This window comes from Vombatus ursinus, unplaced genomic scaffold (assembly GCF_900497805.2).
Source record: "Vombatus ursinus unplaced genomic scaffold, bare-nosed wombat genome assembly UNPS02014791.1, whole genome shotgun sequence".
In the NCBI taxonomy this organism is placed as follows: Eukaryota; Metazoa; Chordata; class Mammalia; order Diprotodontia; family Vombatidae; genus Vombatus; species Vombatus ursinus.
This window is the reverse complement of record NW_020954569.1, coordinates 62,837,935-62,861,096: the sequence shown is the minus strand read 5'-3', so window position 1 is coordinate 62,861,096 and position 23,162 is coordinate 62,837,935. Positions and strand designations below refer to the sequence as shown.

General features: G+C 40.9%; 1 protein-coding gene across 5 annotated transcripts in view; it reads right to left on the bottom strand.

Annotated features, from left to right (window-relative positions):
- The window catches only part of SLC14A1 (solute carrier family 14 member 1 (Kidd blood group)), a 57,076-nt gene that overhangs the window by 7,154 nt on the left and 26,760 nt on the right, over window positions 1–23,162 (bottom strand). For all 5 annotated transcript variants that reach the window (XM_027868965.1, XM_027868968.1, XM_027868967.1 and 2 more), the window contains 3 exons: window positions 21,822–22,008; window positions 11,541–11,688; window positions 11,258–11,392 (listed from right to left, as the gene is read on the bottom strand). In XM_027868965.1, coding sequence (XP_027724766.1) covers window positions 11,258–11,392; window positions 11,541–11,688; window positions 21,822–22,008 — 470 coding nt within the window. The remainder of the gene's footprint in view (window positions 1–11,257; window positions 11,393–11,540; window positions 11,689–21,821; window positions 22,009–23,162) is intronic.

Here is a 23,162-nt window from a genome sequence, read left to right as displayed (position 1 = left end):
AATGACTCAATAACAACAAAAACAAAAATTAGCGGGTTAGATGAGGCCATGGGTCTCTGAACACTTTGTAACCCTAAGGAGCTTTCATCATTAGAAGAGCAACAAGAAACTGTACTTGAAGATTCAGCTCACTGATCAGCAGCAGGAGACAATTTTTACTAAAGTGGAAACAGCTACACAGAAACCAAGTGGACAGTTTCAGGGTGAGGCAGAGAGGATGGTGAGCATACCATGTAGGTTCTTGTAGCTGAAGCTCTTGGCTACCTGGCCATACCTGTTCCCACTATTGATTTCTGAATATATTCACCAACAATTCTGCCTTTTTAAAATTTTAGGAAATGATTTTAGCTGCCTTTGCCAGAAAACTAGGGAAAGGGTCTCTGGGTCCCTGCTATTAATCTTATGGTAGAAATGAGTCTTTCTGCCCGCAGCTGATGTCTCCTAGTTTGGAATATGGAGGAATAAGGAGGCAAGGATTTTTTTGTCTCTGCGTTGCCTCATGTCCTCTTCATTCCATTGTTCTAGTAGAATCAAAGGATCATCAGTCAAGTAAAACAAGGGACCTCTAAGGTCATCTCACAGATGACGCTTGAGGCCCAGGGAAATTAAATGATTTGTTCAAGATTACACTGTCAGTGTTAGAAGTAGAATTTTTTTATTGCTTTTTTCTTTCTTTTTTTCTCTTTTTACTTTTTGGTGAGGCAATTGGGGTTAAGTGACTTGCCCAGGGTCACACAGCTAGTAAGTATCAAATGTTTAAGGCTAGATTTCAACTCAGGTCCTCCTGATTCCAAGGTCAGAGCTCTATCCACTGCACCACCAAGCTGCCCCTTAGAAATAGAATCTTAATCCAGGTCCTTTGTTTTAAGGGCCAGTGCCCCTTTCATTGTGTTATAAAGGACTTGTTAAAGTTTCCACAAAATTCAAGTTCAGAGTCTGGTCTGTGCCAGGCCAATTATTGAAATGGCTGGAGGACTTCTTTTTTTTCCCCCTCAGACTTTTACTAACAAACTGTTATTCTTCAGTGTAATTCAGAAATCTTCATTCTCTGAGGAAATCTAGTCTGTCATCCATATTCACCAGATCTGACTCGCATGACCCTGCCTAGAAATGTTGCATTCCTGAATTTCTGAATCTTCTAGATGTTGGGACTTATTCTCTTAAATTTAGGGATCTGAGCAAAAAGGTTAGGATTATAGTCCTGGCCCAGGAGGCCACTTTTACTAATAAGCAAAAATTTTATTTCTACCTTATTCATGGAGCCTTCCAAAATAGCTCACGATTATATAGTTTTACAAAGTGCTTTCCACAGATCATATCAACCTTCAGGTTAGCAGTGCCTCATAAACCAACAGACCTTCTCCCAGTCATTATTGAGGGGAGAAGTCATTGTGAAGATGAGGCCCACCTTCCTCATCACTACCAACAACTGTTAACCAACTGCCACTAATAGGCAGAGAGGCACAGGAGCCCTGAGAGTGGTTGCAGTCCCCAGATCATCATTTCCACTTTCAGCCCAGCTCTCATAGCCATTATCCAAGGAAGCAACTCCTATGGAAAAAGAACCAGCCATCCCCACCCACTGCCAACCAAATGCCACCCTCAGGGTAGGCAAGCCAGCCTGGCTGGAGCAGCAAGACACCCTCAGGGGGATCCAGGATGCAGTGGGTGACAAGTCAACCACCACCACCTTGACTACCATATCCCCTCAGACCCTGATGGGAAAAGCCCAGAAACTGAGAGCCCTGGTTATAGTGACACTAAATAATGACATTGTAAAGAAAGGCACGGACACCTGCTTGGCTGCTGCACCTTAAGGACAATAAGACTTTTCCATCTGTCTTACAGCTGAAACCTTCCATATGTGTTATCTCCCCAGTCTGTTCTCACTTTCCCATTTGTATCCCCAGTGCTTAGCACAAAGTGAATGCTTAATAAATGGATTTTTCACTTGTTTTTCAATCATGTCTGACTCTTAATGATCCCATTTGGGGTTTTCCCGGCAGAGATACTGGAGCAGTTTGCCATTTCCTTCTCCAACTCATTTTACAGATGAGGAAACTGAGGCAAACAGGGTTAACTGACTTGCCCAGGGTCACATAGCTAGTAAGTGTCTCAGGAAGTATTGAATTCAGGTCTTCCTGACTTCAAGCCTGGTACTCTAGCCACTGCACCACCTAGCTGCCCAAAATAAATGTATTATTCATTCATTATTTCATTCATCTGTTCAAAGTAGTACAAGCATCATTACCCACATTTTGCAGATGGGGAAACTGAGGTTAGGTGCTTTATATGAATCCACACATATGGCAGAACTGTAACATGAACCTTCATCTTCGGATTCTAGTGCTTTTTACCCAATATGCTAAGCTGTGTGAATACTTCAACCCACATTGGTCTTCCCATTTTCGAGGTTCCTCTAGCAGTGTTTTCCAAACCAGTGTAGACCACAATATACTTGGAGGCTTCTTAAAGATGAACTAGGTCAATCTCTTAATTTCATAGATAAGGAACCATACCCAGAATTGAATGACTTTCACTTGATCACACAGTAAGTGAAGTCAGGTCACCTGATCATAGGAGCGTCCATTTAGAGCTAGGCAGGATCTCATAGGTTATCAAGTCCAACTCCCTAATTGTACAGATGAGTAAACTGAGGCCTTAAGAGATCAAGTGACTTGCCTAGGATCATCCAGCTAGTAACTGTCAGAGGCAGGATCCAAACCTAGGTCAGGTTCTCTGTCTCTAAATCCAGGATTCTTTGCATTTACAGTGGCATGCTGGACACATTTTTAAGTTTTGTCTGCATTATTAACATTTTCCCCATAACTTTCTTAAGTCCAGACAATAAATCATGCCCTGATTTTGTAGCATTTGCTGGTTTCTAAGATGCAGATGTTTTCTCCGAAAATTTAACAATTTGGCTCTCCCAGGCTAGTATATACTCCAGCACACATCTGATAGTCATCACGCTGCTGGGGGGTGGGAAGGGAGTGGGAGAGGTGGGGATGGGATGGGAGGACATGAAGTACCCCTGGGATAAAGGAGTACTGGAGAAATTTTTGAGAAAAACAGAATAAATTGATCCTTTTTTTTTTTTTAAAGATTGCCACACATAATAGATATTTTTTAATACAGACACAATTTCTTAGTCGTTATTTTAGAGTGGGAAGCATAGCAGGTTTAGAAACACTCTTACTGAGAACCTGTTTATATCATTAAGACCTTCAAGGCTTTTCAGAACCTGTGTGGAGCACACTCTTCTTATAGGCTGTGTCTGTCATGCAGGCAGTAGATCCTAACTAGGAACACGCTCTGGTACTGTCCTTTGATTATTTTTAGGTGCTTTGGTCTTTTGTTTCCATCAAGACAGTAAGTTATCTGAGGTTTGGGTTGAACACAAAGTAGCTACTCTCTTACGAGTTTCATTCCATTTGTTTCCTTAGTTAAGACTGACCCTGGAGGCAAGTAGAAGAGCCCTGTAATCCACAGTCAAACTAGGTGCAACCAAAAGCGGAATGATTTTTGTAGAAGCCTATAGGGACAGTGAGGTGGCATAGGGGATAGGGTGCCCAACCTTGAGTCAGGAAGACTCATTTCCCTGAGTTCAAATCTGACCTCAACTGTTTACTAGCTGTGTGATCCTGGGCAAGTCAGTTAACCCTGCTTGCCTCAGTTTCCTCATCTGTAAAATGAGCTGGAGAAGAAACTGGCAAACCATTCCAGTATCTTTGCCAAGAAAACCCTAAATCGAGTCACAATGAGTTGGACATGACTGAAAACAGCTGAACAACATCAGAAGCCCCCAAATGGCTGGAGCTATAGTCCTAAGCCAGAGACCATTTAGAGGCATCCAGGATTTCTGCTGTTCCTGGACATTGTCCCTTCCAACAGGCTAAGATGGGCGAGGATCACTTTAATACAAGCAGATGAAAATCACCACTATGATAACCTGGCCAATAAAAGATGTCATGCATGTTCACATTTTGCACTGATAACACAAATAAAAAGTAATAACTTCATTATGCCAGTTCAGATTTAAAAGTTGACATGGAGCAGATAGCACCTGGGGGCTTTTATCTAATAGGGGTGGGGAACCTGCGGGTCTCGAGGCCACATGTGGTTTTCTAAGTCCTTGGGTGCGGTTTTTTGACTGAGTCAAAAAAAAAGTTTTACAGAACAAATCCTTTTATTAAGGGGATTTGTTCTGTGAAGATTGGATTCAGTCAAAGGGCCTCTCTTGAGGACTTAGAGGGCCATATATGGCCTTGAGGCTACAGGTTCTCCACCCTGACCTAAGCTGTCCAAAGTGAACTTACCTGATAAAGGCAAGGAATGATTCTGTGCTAAGTCTTGGTTATTTATTTACTTGCTCTACTTGAAATGGCAAGTCATTTTGATATCATTGTGAAATGAGCACCATGAAACTGGATGCAACATTTTACTTGCCAAGAATGTGCTTTACCTCAAAGCCCTGTGTAAACAACCTTTGTTTTACCTCCCACCTGTGACATGACAACACCTTAAAATTGTCCCTCCTGGTTAGGGCTAGGGCACTCTTTTCTTGACCTTTGATAGTTTGCTAAGGGTTTCCTAGGCTATAATACTTTCTCCCTTCCAAAAAGTGTCTCTCTTCTGCTTCAGGACTTAGCCATATTCACCTCCTCCCAGAGCTCTTCCCTGATTGATGCAGAATTGTAAACTTCCCCTTCTAATCCTAAACATTCTGGTCTCTCCACACTTTTCCATGACAGTAGACATCCATACACACTTTAGCATTGCACTAAGGATTTGTGAGGTCATGGGTCTGTGCATTGCTTAATAATGAGGCTCATAATACTAGCTAGCATTTATATAGTACTTTAAAGTTTAAAAAAAAAGACTATGTTTTCTCGTCTTGTGCTAATATTTTGTGTGTGTGTGCTAATATTGTTCCTATTTTACTGATGGGAAAATGAGTCTCTCAGAACTTAAGAGGCACATAGCTTATATTTCCATTAAAGCACACTTCAGGATATTGTTTTATTAGTTGTTGCTAAAAAATATTTGTCACCTGGTGGCCGCCCTTCTGGTGATGTAACTCTCAGAACTTATCTGGGTTGGTCCTTGGAATATAGCACCTAGTCTAACCTCAGGCCCCTGCTCAAATCCTTTCCAGCTGGGTAGGATCTTCCAGGGCTCACCATCCTCTGGCATAGGTTTTGAGAGCCACGGGGCTTATGACTTCTGGCTTAGATGGTAGTAGATAGGACTGAGAGGAGTTAGAATCTCTCATAGACACCTCAGCAAGGCACCAGGGGCAGGACTCTTGCATTCCCTATACTTGGATCTGGGTCGAAGTCCTGGCTCTTAATCTCAGTGTGAGGAGGAGCACTAGCACAACAGGGCGTGTGGCCACAGGGGAGCAGGGACCCTGGTCAGAGTTTCAGGGTTGAAAGGAATGCTTGCAGTCACTCACAAACCAGTGTGCAACCCAGCAGAGTAGTAAACACACCTCTCTCTAGATCATACCACCTTGGAAGAGCCAAAAACTTACAGGTCCCCAGAATAACCACTGATAGCAGTTGCACAAAAGAAGCTAAAGTTTGAGACAGACTCCCCTCCACTTGGGAAGCAGAGTCCCATTTTAGCATAGAGTTAAAAGTCAAGAAATTGACTGGAAAATGAGCAAACAAAAGAAAAACATTCTGACCATAGAAAGTTACTGTGGTAACAAGGAAGATCAAAACACACACTCAGAAAACAACACAGTCAAAATTCCTGCATCCAAAGACTCAAAGAAACATGCTAACAGATCTCTATAAATGCATCAGTAATGCAATAGTGGTAAAGAAAACCAAAGAGAAATGGTTATAAGTTCTTTTATCCAGTCCAGAATTTACAAGAAAATTTCAGGGTAGGTAGAGGGTACAAGTCTGGACCCATAGTAGGAGATAGGACCAGCCAAGTGCCCAGGCAACCCACATCTTTGCCCTGAGCCACAACAGGATGAAGATTCAGGGTGGTACCTGGGAAACAGACTTAAAGCCTTATAGAAGACATATCTGTTAACCAGTGGAAAAGATAACATCTGCTTTGGGCTTTGTTAGGATTACTACAAAGGATGGGAGGTGGGGTAACTCTAGGTTCAGATCTGTGCAAAGAGAAGGAGACAGAATGGGTAGAGGCCAAAACCTAAGTTAAGTCACCAGCAGACTGAGCCCAAAAACCCCGAAACTGCTGCCAAGGGTGGGGCCTAGCCTTAGCCCCAGGGAGCAAACAGGGCAGACCCACATCACCCAAGAGCAATGGAAGGAAAATAGTGTCTGACCCAGGCACAAAGCGCCAATGGAGAATCCAAGATTTATGCAATGTCATAATGAGATATTGGAATGTTATGTCAGGGGAGAGATGTTTAGACAATCTACTTATTCCTTCATTTGTCCAAGCAGGTCTTTTCCCCTTCTTTCCCTTCTGAAGTTCCCCCACCCCACCCCCATCTTACAGGTTTCTTAAGGACAGGAACTACATGCAAGTAAAACCCAATGGAAAGGGGGCTGGATTCTCGTTGAGGTACAAGTTGCAGTAGATGACCTCTGGGGTTCTTTCCAACTCTGAGATTCTGTGATTCTATTTAGTTAATGCTTCCCTTATCTACATACTCTCCCCTCTGAATTGTAGGTTTCCTGAGGACAGGAAGTATGAGTAATTGAAACATTTCATATTCTCATTTACCTTAGTATAGTCTTACTGGTTATCCTTTCTGTATTATCTTCCCCAATTAGAGTAAGAACTCCTTTAGATCGGGGACTAAATCACCTTTCCTATTTTTATCCCCAGCTTTTAGCATTGTGATTGGCATGTAATAAGTTATTAAATACTTATTTATTCATTCATACCTAATTTGTTACTTGGTACATTAACCTAAATCCTTTCATATGCATTATTTTAGGAGCTAATTACATATTCCAGGAGAGGCAATAGAAAGAACGCCCAACTTGGAATTATGAGATACTTGGATTCAAGCCTTCCTCCGATACAAGCTGTGTGATCATAAGAAAATCAAAAACTGAGCCTCAGGTTTCACTCCTTTGTAAATTGGGGATAGCGCCATCTGTGGTGCCTACCTCACAAGGTTGTTGTGAACGTCTACTGAAATCATGTACATAACATGCTACAAACCTGAACTTGAATGTTGGCATCTCCCTAGTGTGGGTTCCCCTCTCCAACAGTGCAGATCATCACTGATCTGATCCTACCCAACTCTTACCCACAAACATTCTAGGTGGACCCTCTGTGGACGATTTATAGGAGGACATGGATAAGTACATAAATGGGCTATCCAATCCTTGTTCTTTCTATGTTATTGGCCCAATTCTCTTCTTTTCTCTTTGATGATATATTTCACTTTGTTTGAGGTGCACAGTTACTCATTGGTAGTATGCTATAGACTATTCACATCTATCAAGCATCTCGTAATTGTCCTGTGGGTGACCTGTAACTTTTATTCTTGAGACTGACATTTCAAGATGGGTAGTCATATAGTATGACCAAGAGAACACTAGTTTTGTTTTTGTTTTAAAGATGTGCCTGTGTTTCAGACAGCAACTTGGTTTCATTAAAGGGACGATGAAGTTTCTACATATGTAATCCAGTCTCCTTTCTTCCTCCTGTTCAATTCTGGGTCCATTTGTTATCAGTGTATAGTGCCTATTCCCAGATCTGTGCAGCAATGGACTAGCTCAATGGTCTGTCCATCCAGAATGTACCTCATGGTATTGAAAACAGGCATTCTTCATCCATTTGTTTTTTTTCTATGTGGAGAGTGAGACCAAACTCTGAAGTGATTACAGATTTCATTTTGGAAGCTGTTTCATGGTCCAGGGTTTGATGCAACATTCATGTCATTTGCAAGCAAGAGCATTAGGGGCACTTTACTATCTATAGGAAATCCCTCTTTCATTTGAATTTTGCGTTGCAAATCCTCCAAGATGGGGGCAAACACCTTTGATGAGCACCAGTCTCCTTATTCTATGGCTTACTTGAAATTAATTTATCAGAAGGTCATCAACACTGTTTCTAATGGACTCTCTTACGAGTTTAACTCTTATGGGGGGGGGAACGCCTTGTTGGAGGTTAACCTTTGAAGTGACACTCTGCAGGATCAAATGCTATTTCTACAGCCAATAAGCCAATCAGTACCCTAGGATATGGCATTCTCCACACCTTTTATTGATTGGGTGGCTGTAAACATGTGACTTGTTTTGGAATATGATTTGTGAACTGTGTTCCCTTTGCGTAGCTTGATTAATGATATCCTTGAGATATATGTATACAACATAAATGTATATTATTCTCATAAAGATTTTATAGAGATGGGAAAATTGGCATATGAATGAGTAGTTACTAATTTTTTTCTTGGTGGCTTTTTTGGGGAACTAATAACACCTGAGATTTTTCCAAGCATTTGGTATATTCCCTTCAAGATTGACATAATTGAGTTCCTTTAGTAGTATGTCAACTTGCTGGTCACTGGATGAAGAACTCACATTTAGAATATCAACAATGAAGTTTATGTTGATAGGATATGGCTGCTATTTTTCACGTGTTCTCCCTTTTTCACCAGTCTGCCACCATCAGTGAGAAGTAGGAAGGGTATGGGCTGCCCAGGAATGAGGAGAGCCATTTAAGATTTTCATTTGTTTTATGGATTCTCATTCTCATAAAGAGAGCAGGTAGGTGGCACAGTGGAGAGAGTGCTGTGCCTGGAGTCGGGAAGACTCATCACAGTGAGTTCAAATCTGGCCTCAGACACTTACTAGCTGTGTGACCCTGGGCAAGTCACTTGAGTCTGTTTGCTTCAGTTTCCTCATCTGTAAAATGAGCTGGAGAAGGAAATGGCCAACCACTCCAGTATTTCCACCAAGAAAACCCCAAATGGGGTTATGAAGAGTCAGACATGACTAAAACAAATAACAATGGCTAAAGAGTTCCTCACCCAATAACCAGATTCCTAGTGATGAACTTCTTGGTACTTAGCTAGGTTGGTCCTCAGAAATGAGATAGACTATCACTGAGACCGTTTTCTAAACCTTTGCACCATGGCAGGATGTTCCAGAGTTTGTGCCTCACTTTTAGAGACCCTCAAGACCCCAGGGTCACCTCTATGCCATGATGAGCTAAAGAGATAAGTCAGCTTCTATTATTATTCCAAAATGAACAAATAGTGTCTATGGGAGAATAAACCACTCCCTGGATGTGAGAAAAAGTTAGCTTTTTTAGACCCTCAGTTAATGTTCTAATGTCCTGGAGCCAGAGTTCGCCTACGTGGAAGGAGGCAGCATGGTGTACCAGAAAGAACACTGGCAGAGAAAGCAGGAGAGACAAGTTCAAGGCCCAGCTGAACCACTAAGGAGCTATGTGACTTTGAGCAATGGACTTCACCCAAAAATGAGTTAACAAGGTCCCCCTCAACCCTAACACAGTTTTGATTAGACAATTCATGCATTCCCCAAAGTTTGCAGCCTAATCAGCTAATGCATTTAACGAGGTGGGTTTAGGATTTAGCTTACAGGAATTTGCTGTTGATTTCTCTGGCCTGAAACATCCTCCTGATGACGACAATAATCTAGATCATTTTATGGCTGAGGAAACTGGGGTCCAGGAAGTTAAGTCACACATATCCTGAGTGTCAAGAATACTAGACTGAAGGACAACTTATATTCATTTTTCCCTGAGTAACAATAACAACAATAATTGCAGCTTAGATCTGAATAGGGCTTAGTATGTTTAAATTGTTTCCTCATTATGATCTCTTATTATATTCAAAACAACCGGGTGAGTAGATGGTAGGTAGGTATGATTATTCTCATTTGACAGAGGAAGAAATATAGGTCAAGTGATTTTCTCAGTGCATAAAGATCCTAGGCAGAAAGAGTCACACCCTTGACCCATTTGGGATGCTTTTGGTTTTATTTATTCAGCCCCTTCTGTTTAGAGAAACAGAGTCATGCCATCAGACAATGTCTTAGAGATATTCCAGACCTCCCCTCTCCCCAAGCTCACCTATACCCTATCTTCTGAATTCTTCATGGATTCTGCCTCTGTCTCCCTGTTTCACCCCCCACCTCCTGCTATTTCACTTAGGGCAACTAAAACAGAGGTTGAATTTTTCAAAATGACTTTGCCAGCTGCCAGAACAAAGTTGATAGAACAAATAAATGTATAGGATATAAAATTGTTGAGTCACAGAGTGTAGGAGAATACTAGCCCTAATTGGCCAGTGCTGCTTCCTGAGCTAAGTAGCTCCGTATTTCATCCCAATAAACCCTGGGCCTTGCCCTGCTGCATGGCCAGCTAAAGGGAATGCTATTATATGTTATGTATACGCACACACACATACACATATATGTACATATACATGTGCATGCATATGTATGTGTATATATGTATATACGTACATCCATCCATCCATCCTTGTGCACTTTTTGTCTACTTTCCAGTTCCTTTTTGTGTCAAAGAGGGGCCCTCTCAGGTCCTTCCCTATTTATAAGGCAGGGCCAGTCTACCTTATACAGTACATCTAAGTATAGTTTAGTATATGAAGTATAGCTTTGAGAGACAGGCTCCTTTCTGCCTTCAACTGTTTCTTGACATTAAGGCCACACTCAAGTTAGTGGATGAGATAGAACAGGAACCCAGCTATCCTGACACTTAGACAGTGTGGTATCATGAAAAGAGTCCTGGATTTTGCATTAAAACCACTGGGGTCAAGTTACCCATCTGCTCTTTAGTTCTTCTGTGACCCTGAAGAAACCATTTAACTTCTGGTCCTCATTTTCCTCTTCTCTAAAGTTAGGGGTGACTTAGTATGATCTGAGGTTCCTTCTAGCTCTAGTCCTCAGTTTCCTTATCTGTAGAATGAGCAGGTTAGGCTAGATGACCTCCAAAGGCCCTTCTTGCTCTAAACCTATCACCCTAAGTCAGGAGTTCTGAACCTGGGACCCATGAAGTTTTTTTTTTTTTTTAGATATATTTTGATAATGATTTCAGTATAACCAGTTTCCTTTGTAATCATGCATATCTTATTTTATGCATTAAAAAATATTACCCTGAAGTGTCTATAGACTTCACCAGACTGCCAAAGGGGTCAATGACACTAAAAATGTTAAAAGTGCATCTGTCCTAAATCTGATGCTTCTAGGTCAGTGTTTTTTTTTTTTTTTCCTTTTCAACCCATAGTTATTAACCCAGCCCTGGAGCTTCATGGAATACATACCACAGGCAAGAGATAGGAGATGAGTTTGCCAAGTGAGAGCCATGAACATCCCTCCTATTGCCATGCAGGCCAGAGAGCTGTTGAAGCCCCATAATCCAACGTAGATATCATCAAATGAAGCTGAAAGGGTCAGCCCTATCACACAAGAGAAATGGAGTTAGTGAACATTTCAAGAAGGGGCCCAGTGTACTGAAAGGAGCTGGATTAGCAGAAGCTTGATGAGAGCCCCACACATCACTTACTTCATTCAAGTGACCCACCCCTCCTAGGGACATGGGCATACCTGCTATAAGCCCCACTGTCGATCCAATCGCTGCATGCAAGCCCATGAGCGGGGAGGAGAAGAGAATGGCAACTAGGAAAATGCCGCCGGTCCAAGGATTATCACAACCGTAGATCTGACCAACTCCCACTGGGATGGCTTTGAGTAACTGTAAAATCACCCCCCACCCCCACCAAAAAAATATAGGGTTAATATAAACAGCCTCAAGTGAATATGGGTAATAGCTATAGATATTGAACTAAGTCCCACAGGATAGATAGAAGAAGTAGAAGCATCCGAGACAGAATTCTAGTTTGAAACTCAGGAACTTGTAAAATTTGATCAGTGTGGGTGCTCCTTCTGATGACCCCAGCCACTACCCCCAGACAAGATAATTTCATGAGTTGCTATGCTTGAGAAAATATAGCTATTGCTAATATTCTTATTATTACAGACCAAACTATTGCTCATAATTGCCCAGATATAATGTTGATTCACAAAAACTCAAGAACAATATTTTTAATGGATGTTGAGATCCCAAATGGTTATAGTCTCCAAGCTCCATGGAATGAAAAGTTTTCAAAGCATAGAGACTTAGCGGAAAAGACCGTAATCACGTGGAAAGAGGATGAGGTGCATATCATCTCTGATATTCTGCGTGCTACTGGAGTTGTACTGAGGATGCCTATAGTGAACTTACCAAGAATTAACTTCCAAACCTATTATTTTTATTCAACGAAAAAAAACCTGTGCCAATTAAACACTGAATATAAAGAAATAATAATAGGATAGCTTCTTGTCCCAAGACCACTTTTATTTGAACCCCAACAAAAAGAAGGGAAGATAATAATAATAATAAAAAGACTTGAACTTAGTCTAAAACTTCCATAAAATTGGAAGCAATTAATAGTAAATTGATTCACTAGGACTATGCTTACAATTCTGTTGTTAACTACAAATATTGTCTAAGGTTTTGGGGTAGGTGGGTGGTGCAGTGGATAGAGCACCAGGCCTGGAGTCAGGAAGATCTGAGTTCAAATTTGGCCTTAGACACTGACTAGCTGTGTGACCCTGGGCAAGTCACTTAGTCCCTATTTGCCTCAGTTCCTCTTCTGTAAAATGGAGACATGCTGGAGAAGGAAATGGCAAACCACTCCAGTATCTTTGCCAAGAAAGCCCGAAATGGGGTCATGAAGAGTCAGACACGACTGAACAAGCCTTTCTTTGTGTCAGTCATCACTGGCAATCAGCATATAATATTCTTAAACACTCAACTATGTATTTCCTGATGACATTTCCCTTTTTTTTTTTGCTAGGCAATGGGGTTAAGTGCCTGGCGCAAGGTCACACAGCTAGTAAGTGTTAAGTGTCTGAGGCCTATCTGAACTCAGGTCCTCCTGAATCCAGGACCGGTGCTCTATCCACTGTACCACCTAGCTGCCCCCGATTACATTTCCTATATGGGTTCAAGCTCAACTTTTTTTTCACAGTACAGGATTCCCAGGAAGGTATAGGGTCTGACGCAAGATAATAAAAGTTTATCCTTCACAATACAACTATTGATGGGGACCAAGTGATTAATTTTCTTGTGACTATTTCCCTGTTCGTCTTGGTTGTTAAGTAGTGTACAATCACACCTTAAATTATTTCAAGATGATATGTATATGGGCTTTATTCAATCTTTGCATACCTTTAAACTGCAATAGCTTAAGTCTGTAGCTATGACTGAAACATTTTTAAAACATTTAAAAGTAAATTCATCTTGGGGCAGCTAGATGGGGCACTGGATAGAGTACCAGTCCTGGATTCAAGAGGACGTGAGTTCAAATGTGGCCTCAGACATTTGACACTTATCTATGTGACCTTGGGCAAGTCGCTTGACCCCATTGCCTCGCCAAAAAAAAAAGCAAATTCAATTTAGTTGGAAGCAATCTCATTACACAACTGTATACAACAGAGTCGTATTTCAGATTCCATAATGGGGGGAAATGGCTACAGTCAAAAAGGAGGTGAACCATCTGTGTCCTGGCAAACAGGCCTAAATCCAGCTGTGAGAAGGAAATTCACATTGTCTTCAAATGCCATTGACTGAGAAGTAGCATTCTATAGTGGACAAAGCACGGGAACTTGAGTTAGGGAGACCTGAATTTGAATCTCCTCTGAGATGCTTATTAATTACGTGATGCTGTACAAGTTACTTACATGTCTCAGCCTCAGTATTCTCATCTGAAAAAATGCGGATGATAATAATACTTCTAGAACCTTTCTCATAGTGTTATAGAAAGTACTTTAACAGCCTCAGGGACTGTTCAGGGTGTTCCAAAAGTCTTAGTGCAGTGTTAAGTTTTAGTAGCTTATTTGAATAGGTTGAGATTAATTTATTCCAGTGACACACTTGATCTTTTAAAACGGTTTTATTCTTTCTTTTAGTTTCATGTTAATTTTGACTTTTGGTCTAACTAGGAGCTATTGTTATTCATTTTTTTTTTTTTAGTGAGGCAATCGGGGTTGAGTTCCCCAAGGTCACACAGCTAGTATGTGTCAAGTGTTTGGTCTGAGACCGGATTTGAACTCAGGTCCTCCTGACTTCAGGGCCGGTGCTCTATCCACTGCGCCACCTAGCTGCCCCTGTTGTTGTTCATTTTTGAAGAGGACCAATGATATCACAGGTGATTTGGATATCACCAAAGATATCACAATGTCTTGACTTGCACATGAATTGGATTTCAGTGAGGAAGAGTTACACAAAGTCATCAGCCTCACTCTCTCTTCCAGAGTCATCCAAGTCCAATGGCAAGCCAAAAGTCAGGATGACGGGTGATGGCCCAGGATAGAGTAGATGACTGGCATTTTCGGTGTTTGACCAAGCTCTAAATGCCCCACAGCACCTGCCTCAGCTGTCTTCATGACCATTGGAACAAATTGTTCTCATCTGCCCCAGGGAAAGCCTTTATATGCTTGGGGTAGATGGGTTTGAGGATTATCAGTTACCCTCAACCTAGTTCAGCCCATCTATTAAGATGGTTTTACTGAGTTGTGTCCACTGCATATGCCACAGCTTTTTGGAGCCACAGGTGAAGGTTGGGTGGCAGGTGGACATCAAAGGGGGATGAGCAGCCCTGAAAAGGGCTCGAAAGCCCTCACACAGAGGTGCTAGTCCTCCCTGAATACCCCATACATCCCACTAGAAGCTCTAATAAGATAGATTTTACTCAAATAACTGACTATTGAAGAGTCATTTCCTGTTACTTAAAATACCAACAATACAATTTTTTGATTTTTTTCAGTGTTCCCTCCTCCAGTGTTCCACAATTCTCTTGTCAAAGAAAGCAGTTACCATACATAGGTGTAAGGTTTCTGTGTTGCCTAAAAACCTTTTGGTCTCATTCCTTTTCCTGATCTGTGCTTAATAATGTAATTCTCACCATCTTCACCTTTTCCTACCTTTGCAGTAAAATCACCAAGTATCAAAGTATATGTTGATTTAATTTGGAGGTTCTTTTCAAGTTCTTCCTAAAATCTGCTTTGAGAACATGACTAATATGGAAATATGTTTTACATGATTGCACTACATCAAATTGCTTACTGTTTTAGAGAGGAGGGAGAAAATTTGGAACTCAAATTTAAAAAAAAATGTTAAAATTGTCTTTACATGTAATTGGGAAAAAATAAAATACTATTAAAAAGAAAAACAAAATAAAATCTACTGCAGCAGTTGTTTCATAAGCTAAAATTGGTCTTAATTTTTTGCAAATTTACTTTAATGAGCACTGAAGTATGAAATGAACAAATGAGCCATGAAATTCTGTTTCTTGTTGCCTTTTGGCATACAATAAAATGGACTCTTCTAATTCCTTTACTCTTCAAGGGGAGTGTATAAGCCATTCTTCCACTTAACAATGTCTTAAAATCCTACTATTAAAGTTAGGAAGGACCCTAGAGGCCATTTTGTCCAACTCTTTCATTTTAGAGATGAGAAAAGTGAAGCCCAAGGAGATTGTGATTTGCCCAAAGTCATGTGGGTTTTAGATGGTAGAACTGGGCTGCAAACTCAGGTACTTTGGTATCAAACCCAACACTCTTTCCATTGTCCTTCCTTCTTCCTTCTTCCTCCTGCTCCTTTAGCAAGAATATAAAGACTGATAGGATTCAGTTCTTTCTAGTAGCATATATACTTGTTGGTCATTGGAAAATGATCTCACAATCAGAGTACAAAGCCAAATCAAAATGTACAAAGGGTCTAAAAGATATGTGCTTCTTAGTATCCTTTGTCCCCCCCAACTGTCATCATGCCTCTCTAACCACAGAAGTGGAAGGTGGCAGCCCAGGACTGAGGGCTACTTGATGCTTTTCTTTCAAAGGTGGCCAGCATCAGAGAAGTTATTACAGCGTGGTCAGCTGACTGTTGAAGAGCCTTCACACACTTAACTAGGTTCAGAAAGCTGACTCTGTCTGTGGCCAGGACTATACTTGAAGCCTTTCTTGGAGGGAAATTATAATAGTTAATTTTTATAACATAATCTCTATTTATTTATAATATATTATATATTATATAAAATACTATAATATTTATAATAATTTATAAATAATAGTAGTTAACATGTGTGTTAAGGTTTACAAAGCACTTTATACAAATTATCTCATTTGATCCTCATAACAATTCTGTGAGATAGTTTTTATTACTATCTTCATTTTATAGATGAGGAAACTGAAACTGAGAGTAACTTACTCAGGATCATTCAGTTAGTAAGGGTCTGAGGTGGGAATTGACCTTCCTGAGGTCAAATCCAGCACTCTAACCACTGGTTCACCTAGCTTCCCCTAGGGTAGAAAATGTTCGGGAACCTTGGGTCACCCCAATTGGTGTAGGAATTTGTAAAGGATTATTATAATTTTCCTCTTCATCAAACTGTTTACACTGATGCAGGTGTGAGTAGTGCTAGGTGGTACAGTGGATAGAACACCAGGCCTAGAGTTGGGAAGATCTGAGTTCAAATTTGACTTCAGACTCTTGCTAGCTACCGTGGCCAAGTCACTCCAGTATCTTTGCCAAGAAAACCCCAAATGGAGTCATAAAGTGTCAGACAAGACTGAACAACAGCGTGTAGAGTAGAGGTTAAGTGGCTTGCTCAGCATTGCACAGCCAGCGTGAGCCAGGTCTTCCAGCCCTCCAGGACCATTCTATCTACCACGCCATGTTGTCTGTCACTCTATTATCCCTCTGCTTCCAACTGGATTCCTGCTTTTACTATCTCCTTGCTCCAATCCAACCCTCACACAGCTGCATCAAAAATCTTCCTAGGGCACAGATCTGATTAAATCACCCCCTGGTTCAAACACCTTAGTGGCTCCTTATGGCTTCTAGGATACAAATTCTTCAGGTTGGTACTTAATGAGTCTTAACAACTTGCCTCCTACCTCCCTTCCTTTTCAGTCTTATTTCAAATGCCTCCCCCTTCCACCATCGACGTCCCATCCAAATAGCACGACTAGCTGTTCCTCAAATTTGGCCTTCTGTTTCCCTTTGCTTCTCCCCCTGCTTGGAATCTAGTCCTCCTTTCTGCCTCTTTGTCCTCATCTTCAAGGCTCAGCCCAGGTGCCAGCCCCATGAAACATTTATTGATCTCCCCCAACCTCAACTAAAGCTAGAGTTCACTACATTTGGGTTTTTCTTTGCAAAGATACTACAGTGGTTTGGCATTTCCTTCTCCAGCTTATTTTACCGATGAGCAAACTGAGGCAAACAAACTTAAGTGACTTGCCGAGGGTTACAGAGCTAATAAAGTGTCTGAGGGGGAGGATTTGAACTCACGTCCTCTTGACTCCAAGGCCAGCACTCTGTCCACTGAACCACTATTGGAGATGATCTCTAAAGTCCCTTCTGGCCCTCATGCTCTTATCCTTTGCCTTACTAAAACATTAGATGCGATTGGTTAGTCAGCAGGTGAAGGGAGGGGAGGAATGCTGTTCTAAGAATCTCATGGGTTTCTGAGAAATGCACAAGGGCTATATGAAACTATTTACAAGGGTGGCTTACCTCCTCCTGTTTACCACTGCACACATTTCTTGGATTATTAAGTATTGCAGAAAATCAACCTCAAAGACCGCAGGAACTAACATTTTATCTATTTGCCAGCATGGTTTAAAGCCACATGCCATCAGACAGCAGTTTAAGTGACCTTTTTTTCCCCCCTCCTCTCTCAGAACTATCTAATTTGGTGATGTCAGTTTGTGCCTGGAGACTCATCCCTATGCGATGTCAAAGTGACTAGTTGGAAAATTGAAAAACTCAGCCCCATAGCCAGAAAGCAGATTCCTTGGTTGCCAAAAAACTGGTTTGGCAGAATTGTTTGTCTTTGGGCAGAATTTACCCAAAGTGACCCGTTGTTGGGTAGAGTCTGACCTGCTGTAAAACTCTGTTCCGTGCTGATGCTGGGAACAAATTGAGAAGTCATAATCATAATGATGATTGCCTACATTTATTGTACTTTAGACAGAAACATTTATGGTTTACAATGGGCTTAATGTACATCATCTCATTTGAGTCTGGCAAATAGCTCTCCCTGGGGAAGGCATCAAGGCATGGTACAGCATGACTAGTTTGGAGGTCAGGAGACCTGGGTTAGGGAGGACTCTCCTACCATTTGAGTGAGCTTAGAGAAGACACAGATTTTCTAGACCTCAGTTTCCATATTTATATATTGAAAATGATATCTATCTCTTCTACCTTTCCTTCTTATAAGTAATTTCAGGTACTTCACTGCTGCCTTGGCCTGCCCTCTGTGGTCCAGCACCCTACCTCAATATTGCCTTTTCCTCTCCCTCCCAATGCACCTTCCCCTCTCAGGACCAGGCTCTTGGTTCCTCCATGGGTAACAATTTGCCAATGTGATAAACTCATTCGCATGAATGTGGTAATAGAAGAGGCCTGGAAGAGGTCTCATTCTCCTCATGACCTTCCTCTTGCTTCCCTTCTAAAAACATGTATGCATTTTAATAGGGACCTGGAAACAATGACTGTAAGTGTGAGATATTCAGGCCATGTAGGAGAGAAGGGTAATGTCACAATAGGCTGAGAAAATGCTATTTTGGGTGCAGTTAGTGCCTGATCAGATGGTTGTTTCCCTTAAAGCTATCTTCCATGAACTGTATTTATTTTGTAAATACCAATATGTTTGTGTTGCCTTTCCCATGATAATGTAAGCTTCTTGAGGACAGGTAATGTCTCGGCTTTTTCTTTGTATTAGCAGTCCTTAGCACAGGGCTCACACATATCAAACATAATAAATGTGTGTTGATTACTTGTTGGATTCTTATTGCATTCATGTGAAAGCCTGGTATTATGAGTAACAGCTTTGTTTGGAGATTGGGAGCTATGCCGTGGGTTTGTTTCCAGCTTAGGATAGTGCCAATATCTGAATAGTCCTAGCTTGGAGCTGGGGCCATTCTGAAGGCATCCTGATTATCCAAGAAAGCCTTCAAACATGTCTGATCTCCTCTAGACCACTGAAGCAAAGCTTTGAAGGCTACCAGATTGGCATTATTGTTATAAATATGATTGTACCCTTAGAGTTTTGTCTTCCTTCTTTTAATTTCCCCACACTTACTTAATTCTCTCCCTTAATATCCTTCTGGGACACTGACAAAGGGGAAAAGTAATTACTCATAACAGTTAGTCCTCAAATTTGCTGGGTAATAGCTATTTGGGGCATATATAGAGAGTAATAGCTATTTGGAGGCTTTAGCTGGAAATTCACCAAAGCATTTTTCAGTCTTTGAAAACAAGCACTTATGAGTTAAAAAGGTCAAGTTTCCTTTCATTTCCTCTAATATCAAGTTCTCTCTACTCTGCAGTTATCAAGATGACCTTAATCACACTTGCCAGATAAACACTAAGAAGAACCAGAATTCACATCCTTCGGTTCTACCTTCAACCCTTTGTTCTTCTCTTTCTCTTTTTCCTGTTTTCAATCCCCAACATATATACACTAAGGCAGTTAGATGGCACAGTGGATAGAGCTCTGGCCCTAGAGTCAGGAAGACTTGAGTTCAAATCTGGACTCAGATACTTACTAGCTGTGTGACCTCAGGCAAGTCAGTTAAACTGTTGGCCTCAGTTTCCCTATCTGTAATGGGAGCTGTCCTCCCAGGGTTGTTATGAGGATCAAATGAGATAATAATTATAAAGCACTTAGCATAGTGCCTGGCACATAAAAGCACTACATAGTTAGCTATTATTATCTTTATCATTATTATCATTAGTGATCAGAGATGGAAAACTTGAATGTTGGCTCTACTACTTATTAGCTGTGGAATCATGGGCAAGCCACTTTACTGTGGTCCTCGGTTCTTGAACAATTAAATAAGAGGGTTAGATTAAATCAATGATCCTATCAAAATGAGCAAAAGCCAGTTTATGGCAATGGAAAAGGACAAGGAACCAGGACATCTGCTTTCTAGTTCCACATCACTCGTTTACTTGTCATATGACCATGGGCAGGTCAGTCCCACTTTCAGAGTCCATTTCTTTCTCTGTAAAAGGAAGGGAGGAAGCTGCTTGGTCTAGTAGAAAGAACACTGACTTTGGAGACTGAAAATCTGGGTGTGAATCCCTTCTTCACCTCTTAGGACCTGAGTTGCCTTGGGCCAGATCCTTCCTCTCTCTAGGTCTTAATTTCCTCATCTATAAAATGGCAGAGGTAGGCTAGGTGATCTCCAAAGTCCTTTCAAGTTCTTTCTTTCTTTCCCTCTGTCTACATAGGGTATCATAATCATCATCATCATCATCTTCTTCTTCTTTCTCTTCTTCTTCTTCTTTTTTTTTTTTGATTAGATAAAGAGGCCATTCTCTGCCTCATTTCTTATTAAACCTTAATCACTGAATGGGCATTGCCTCAGTCAAACTAAGACCTGTTAAAGACCTTAGCTTGAAAAGGCCAAGGTCCACCACTGCATCCTGGGCCATTTCCAGTTATCCTGCTCTATATCTGGCCACTGGACCCAGATGGCTCTGGAGGAGAAAATGAGTCTGGTGACTTTGCACAGCCTCCCTCACTTAAATCCATTTTACTTGCATGTCATGACATCACCTCCCTGATGTCATGGTCCTCTTCGAGAAGAAAGGACAAACAACAACAACAAGAAGTTCTATATCTGATAATCCCATGATTGGATAATGAACACAATTCACTTTTATATGATTCTTTAAGGTTTACAGAGAGATTTTTTCCCAACTTTACATAGTGCCTACAGGTGAGAGCTGAGTGACAGGTGGACACCAAAGGTGCATAAGCAGCCCTGAAAAGGTCTTAGCAAGCCTTCATACCAGAGGTGTAGTCCTCCCTGAACACCCTATCCTGGGCCATCACCAGTCACTGTGACTTCAATGACTCTGGAAGAGAGAATGAGGCTGATAACTTTTTTGCAACTCTGCCTTACTTAAATCCAATTCACAGGCAAGTTAAGATATCACCCATCATGCATTATTTTACCCTAACATCTGATATCATTGGTCCTCTTTGAAAACAAAGGATGAACCACAACAAAATATAGTCCCTACTTATGTGCTAAGCACTGTGGTAAGCACTATAAATCTTACCTCATTTGATCCTCATAACAACCCTGCAAATTAGGTATTATTATTATTCCAGTTGAGGAAACTGAGGCAAAGGTTAAATAACTTGCCCAGGATCACACAACTAGGAAGTGTCTGAGGTCAAATTTAATCTCAGGTCTTCCTAAGTTCAGAGTAAGTCCTCGATCTACTGTGTCACCTACCTGCCTCCATGTATATTTGTTGGGGGCTGGAAATAGAGAAAAGAGAAATAGAAAAGGGTTGGGGTGGTTGATACACTGCGCCACCTACCTGCCTGTGATATAGGCAGTGAAGGGAAAATCGCTAAGATTCCCTTCAGCTCCAAAATTCATTTTTGTCTAGGATCAATTTCAATGACATTCTTCAATTCAATGTTCAAGCAATCCATAAAATACTTGCCTTTCCAGGTAGCTACTCTGTGGTATTATCTCTATTTCTGTTGTTCAGATAGAGTTCCATAAACAAGTTAGGATGTTAGCCTTGAGCCAGTAGACTCACCTCATATCATCTGGAGCCCAATGGGCTTTACAAAAGAACTTTGTTTTGAATCTGATTTTCAACATTTCTTAATAATGACAATTAAGATGACTTTAAAGAGATAATAAGGTGCCTTGGAAATGCAAGGGCTCTTATATTCATGCACAAGAAAGCAACAGACCTCTCACTATGTATAAGGAGAAAATGTGAAAAGAGAATGTAACTCTTACCTCAGGGACATTGATCTGAGACCAGGTAACATTGGGAACAGATGTCGTAGCTAATTTGGTGGGAAAGAAAGGGTTTTTAGGTCCAGTGGCTGCCGAGTACATTGTTAATACCATGTTGAAAGGTAGGGTGAGGACAGGGAGGTCCCATTTACAGAACACGGAGCCCAATGCACTGGAAAAAATTGGACTGAAAAACAAAACAAAAATATCAAACCAGGAAAACTAACTTGAGAGTTATTGTATAGGCAGACTTGACTTGACTTGGTAAATGTGCTCTAGCAAGGTTGTATGTAATATTAACTTGATAGGATGTATAGAAATGCATTAGAGGAGTTGCATTGAAAAAAAAATAACCCTGGTGATTCCTGTTGCACAGTGAAAAATATTGCTATAAAGAAAAACATTCACTCCATGATTTAATCTATGTTACTAATTTGGATTTTCATACCTTGAAGTTGCATACAAAAAGGTAAACCTTTGCTTTGAAAATGGGTTTCATGAGAGGAAGCATGGGGTAGTGGCTAATGAGCTGGCTTTAGCATCTGGAAGCCCTTGATTCAAGCCTCACCCCTGACACATGCTGGATATGTGACTCTGGGAAAGTCTCCTAACTCTGGACAGCTTTCCAAGACTATAAATTGTCCAGAGCTCTCTCTGAAAAAAAACAAAAAAACAACAAAAAACCCAACCAAACAAACCCAAGTCCTAGATATTCTCACCACATCCCCTCCCTGCCAAAAATAAAAATTAAATTTGTTTTTTTTTTATCCTGCATTCTTGATTGGTTAGAGATTGTGGTCCATGTGCCCTTGAGTGACACAGGTTTCCATACCCTCTATAGCATAATAGAAAATCAAGAGGAAGCACTTTTGTATGCATACAACAGAAGAGAGGGAATTAGAGTTAAGCAATTTTCTTGAAAAAATATCTCATGAAAATGCATTGAATTACTGGCAAGTTCAGAAAAAAGCCTTGAAAATCTTAGACGTTGTGGGAATCTATGCTTTGATGCACTTGTCATTGTGCGGAATTTTCCAATACTGGAAACCTCTATTTAACAAAAAAAAATTTTAAGCATGAGGGAGAGAGGCAGTAAAGGTGTGGCAGAGAGAACGCTGAATTTGAGGCCAGAAGGACCTGGGTTCAAATCCCACTTCTGACATTTATTAGCTGTGCAAAGACCTTAAACTCTCTGAGCCTTCTGGAGCCCCTTGGAACTTATTTGGATACAGATCCACTGTCTCGTAGTTCTCACCACAAGCAAAATCACAGTTCTTTGATATCAGGATGAAATAAGACAATCTTCTCTGATTTTGAAATTAGACATGAATATTTTGCCAT